The sequence below is a fragment of the Pempheris klunzingeri genome, chromosome 6 (assembly GCF_042242105.1).
Source record: "Pempheris klunzingeri isolate RE-2024b chromosome 6, fPemKlu1.hap1, whole genome shotgun sequence".
Classification (NCBI taxonomy): domain Eukaryota; kingdom Metazoa; phylum Chordata; class Actinopteri; order Acropomatiformes; family Pempheridae; genus Pempheris; species Pempheris klunzingeri.
Window position 1 is genome coordinate 28,534,525 of NC_092017.1, and position 5,000 is coordinate 28,539,524.

Below are 5,000 nucleotides of genomic sequence, written 5' to 3' on the forward strand. Positions count from 1 at the left end.
AGAGGGAGGAAAGAGGAGAGGAGGATGGAGGAAAGAGGAGAGGAGAGGAGGATGGAGGAAAGAGGAGAGGAGAGGAGGATGTAGAAGAGGAGGAGAGGAGCTGATGGCACTTTTCAAAATAAAAGCGTAAACAGTGTGTGTGTGCTGGTGCTGTCTCGGTGTGTATGCAGGGCCTTTATTTTGCTGTCTGTTTTTGGATGCCCCCCCTCCCTGACCCACGCCTCTCGGTGGGGGGTGGATGCAGACGGTCCAGTCTGCTCCCACGCCTCATTAGCATATTTAATTAACCTAGACGGGAGGAGGGGGGGGGGGGTTGATGGCTGAATGAGGATGCGATGGGATGGGGTGGGGGTCGGAGGGGTTGCGATGGGGTAGGGGGGCAGTGTGTGAAAGTGCCCTCCAACACACACCCATCAGCATCACCCCTCACACCCCCTCACCCCCCCTCCCCTGGTTGCCGTGGTTTCAGCCTGATGCTCTTTGTTTTTAAGCTGCTGAAGCAAACAGACCCAGTGAACAGCATGCAAAACAAGGCTGTGTGTGTGTGTGTGTGTGTGTGTGTGTGTGTGTGTGGTGGGGGGACAGAGGAGGGATCGTGGTGGGGGGGGGTGCTGGTGTCCTCTCACTGCAAAAAGTTCTCAGAAATTTAATTGAACAGTTGAGCAACAGTTTGATTATTCCGCCTGCTGATGATGAAGGACGTGATCACATGATCACGTTTGTTTACATGTTACCAGTTTACCAGTTTGTTTACCCATCAGACATCTGGTGTGACGCTACGTTAGTGTGTGACAGCATCATGGAAAGGATCCCTACAGAGAGAGACCTGGAAGATCCTTTTGGTTTAACCACAAACAGCACACACACCAGACTACATTCACTAAAACAGGGATTTTAGCTCACAGAACGCAGGAGCTGCTGCTCTGCTGCTGCCTCCATCAGCAAGTTTTTTTGTGTTACTGTGTGTTTGTGTTTGATCCAAACTATCCCTTTAAAACACCAAAATCAAACAATAACACAAACACACTAACCAATCAAGGCAGCAGCTCCTGTGTCCTGTTCTCTAAAATCCCTGTTTTAGTGAATGTAGTCTGGTGTGTGTGCTGTTTGTGGTTAAACCAAAAGGATCTTCCAGGTCTCTCTCTGTAGGGATCCTTTCCATGATGCTGTCACACACTTAGAATAACACTCTGAGCCTGTCAGTGGATCAAACAAGCTCTTTTAGTGGACCTACTGTGATCAGGTGCAGTTGTCCCAAAGGATCACGTTGCAGCCATTGCAGCCCGTTTGGTGTCTGCTGGCTGAGGTGATCTACTGGACCAGTTCCAACACTTTTACTACCTACCAGTCACTCACACACCAGGATATGAACAAATGGGCCCAGGTTTATAACACTGGAGTTCTCCTTTAACATATATCGTTTATCTTGTTGTTCCAGCTCTGTGTGAAGGGAAATTCTTCAGCAGGTGTAGTTTATGGCTGCACCTCCCCATCAAGTGAAAATATTCTACATGTCCGCTGCTTCATTTTAGACAGATGATTTGTTTTTCCTTCTTTGGAAACTGTTGAATCTTCAGAGTCCACTTGCTGCCCCACTTCTGCTCCTTCCATCTTCATTCACTTTTTATAATTAAATCTTATCATAATTAAAAAGTTTAACTTTATTGGACGATCTAATAAAACCGGACCTGACTCGACCCCATCCGTCTCAGTCCAGTCCTGAGTCATGGCCCCTGCGGCCGGCTCCAGGGGGATGATGGGTAATATTTCTTCCACTCCCCGACTTTTTTATCTGCAGCGCGGCCGATCGATGCTCCTGAAGACGCTAAATCATTTGCAGGAGGGGGGCTGCATCAGAGCAGAGTGCATGCTGGGAAATCAGAGGCAGACACAGACAGACGGGAACAAAGCAGGGACCAGTTTCGCTGGTGGGGGGTGTCAAACATGTCCCATGATCCTCTTTGGTTATGGCCTGGTTGATTCTCAGCTAAGAGAAAAAGTGCAGCTGGTTGCTGTGTTTTCAAAATCTGTCTCATTGTGGTCAAACTTTAAAGGAGTGTTTTTAATCTGTACATATTCAAAAACTGTAATTTTACCAGAACACAGGACTTTTTGCAACTTTGGTGTTTTAAAATGACTGTTTTTGTCACTGGAGTCTGGTGGCTTTGACGAGAGCAATATCAAGATTGTCTCTGGTTTAAGAATACTGGAATTACCCTTTAATCTCTGGACATTACTGTCAGTCACCTGGGCAGACGTATCACCTGGATACAGGATCCCTACAGAGAGAGACCTGGAAGATCCTTTTGGTTTAACCACAAACAGCCGTTATATTGCTCTCTGCACACACACCAGACTACATTGAAAAAAAACATAATTTAACAAGTCTGCTGCTGTTTTGATTGGTTAGTTTATTTGTGTTGAATATTGTGTTTGATCTGAAATAATCCCTTAAAACACCAAAGTCACACATTAGGAGCAAGGGAAGGACCTCCTTTGCCCACTTTGACTATACATAACAACTACAACACATCATCGCAGAACACAGGACTGTGTTACTTAAAATGACGTTGTTTTTGTCAATGGAGTCTGGTGGCTTTGACGAGAGCGATATAAATGCTGTTTCTGGTTTAAACACAGGCATTACCCTTTAGTCTCTGGTCGTCGCTGGTCGTGTGCAGGCGTGTCACCTGTGCGCTGCAGCCGGTAGAGTCGGCCTGTCGGCCTGCTGTGTGTGTGTGAGGACAGGTGAAACCCGAGTGCTGCGGTATCCAGATCAATAGAGGCCACCCTCAGTAGTACTACTGTAGTAGTGTGTTATTGAGCTGCTCTGGGATCTGCTCAGGTTTACTTCCTGAAAATAAGGAAGTAAGACTGAATCCTCCAGATTTAAATGTTTGAAGTAACACATAACAGCCACACATAAAACACTGAACGCTCCCAGCTGTCAGTGAACTAACCGTCCAATCAGGAGGCAGCCTGAGCCTGAGCCTGTGTGTGTGTGTGTGTGTGTGTGTGTGTGTGTGTGTGTGTGTGTGTGTGTGTGTGTGTGTGTGTGTGTGTGTGTTATTTTGCACATTCCAACAGTTGTCGTTGGACTTGTCCTCATCAGTGTTTATCTGTTTTTCCCCCCTCCAGAAACCGGCCAATCAGAAAGCCCCAACCAAGCCAGCGAATCAGATATCAAGGAGCAGCCGGAGAACGGTGAGACCTCGTTCACACACACACACACACACACACACACACACACACACACACACACACACACACACACTCACGGTGACCTGTATTTGACCCCCAGAGTGAGGCTGTGGTTTTATCTCACACACACACACACACACACACACACACACACACACACACACACACACACAAACACAAATACACACACACACACACACACACTCACACACACACACACACACACACACACACACACACTCACACACTCACTCACACACACACACACTCACACACACACACAGAGTGGAAGCTGTTTGTCTGAATCAGGGAAGTGTGTGTGACAGATTTTTAAGTGTGTGTGTGTGTTGATGGATGACAGAGTGTATGAGCTGTGTGTGTGTAGAGGATATCCTCTCTGGTGTGTGTGTATGTGTGTGTGTGTGTGTGTGTGTGTGTGTGTGTGTGTGTGTGTGTGTGTGTGTATTAGACCTTGACCCTGGGGTTCAGCTACGTGCCAACACACACACACACACACACACACACACACACACACACACAGAAATACTCCCAGCTGGTAGTGATTATCCTTGTTGGGAAACAGAAGCTTCCACTTCTGTAACTCCCTCACTGCTGCTGCTGCTGCTGCTAGTACTAGTACTACTGATACTACTGATACTACTAGTACTACTACTAGTACTACTGATAATACTGCTACTGCTAGTACTACTGCTACTACTACTACTAGTACTACTGATACTACTGATACTACTAGTACTACTACTAGTACTACTGATAATACTGCTACTGCTAGTACTACTGCTACTACTACTACTAGTACTACTGATACTACTGCTAGTACTACTGATACTACTGCTAGTACTACTGCTAGTACTACTACTAGTACTACTTCTGGTACTACTGCCAGTACTACAGATAAGATCCTTTTTGTTAAACCACTGCCGTGGTATCGCTCTCTTTAAACACACCAGACTCCATTGACAAAAACAGTCATTTTACCTCACAGGACACAGGGAGTTGCTGGTCTGCTGCTGCCTCAAACGGTTAAGTTTGTTTGTGTTGATGTGTGTTAAAGAGTACTGCGTTGGATCCAAACTACCCCTTTAAAACACCAAAGTCACACAGTAACACAAACAAACTAACCGATCGAGGCAGCACTCCCTGTGTTCTGTGAAGCAAAATTACTGTTTTTGTCAATGGAGTCTGGTGTGTTTGAAGAGAGTGATATACCAGCTGTATAAAAAGGATCTTATACCTGAATCACCCCTTAAACTAAAGGATTTGTGGAAAACTTTCACTATTTTCAAACATTATCTTTTCCTTCTAACATTTAGAGCTGTTTATGTGGTTTTGGTGTGAGCTGCAGAGTCCCAAGGGCTCCAAAGCTGAACACACCGAAGACATCCAGATGGATAAACAGCTCCACAGATCAGAGCAACAATATGGAGCTTTGTTCTGGAGTGAACTGTCTCTTTTAATTGAGGAGTAATTTAGGAGTTAATTTGTTGGTGTGAATTCGCTCCAGATAATCCTGTAATTGACTTTGTCATGGTTCTTTCTCTCCAATAAGAAATATACTTTTCTTTTTGGCTGTTTATAATTTACTTTCCTCTCTCTCTCTCTCAGGTCATCTGGGTTTTCAGGACAGCTTCGTGACGCCCGGCGTCTTCACGGTGGCCGAGCTAGTACGAGTCTCACAGAGTAAGTTCACCTCTTTCTCTCTCTCTCTGATAGAGCGAGGCAGAGCAGTGATTGGACTGCAGATCTGTCATCGATAGTGGATCTAATGCAATTCCTCC

The 5,000-nt window shown here is 45.7% G+C and overlaps 1 protein-coding gene across 1 annotated transcript in view; it reads left to right on the top strand.

The window, feature by feature from the left end:
* The window catches only part of nfia (nuclear factor I/A), a 175,664-nt gene that overhangs the window by 138,404 nt on the left and 32,260 nt on the right, over positions 1-5,000 (top strand). Inside the window, exons 3-4 of the mRNA XM_070831610.1 lie at positions 3,139-3,204; positions 4,828-4,902. Of these exons, the coding sequence (XP_070687711.1) occupies positions 3,139-3,204; positions 4,828-4,902 (141 nt within the window). The remainder of the gene's footprint in view (positions 1-3,138; positions 3,205-4,827; positions 4,903-5,000) is intronic.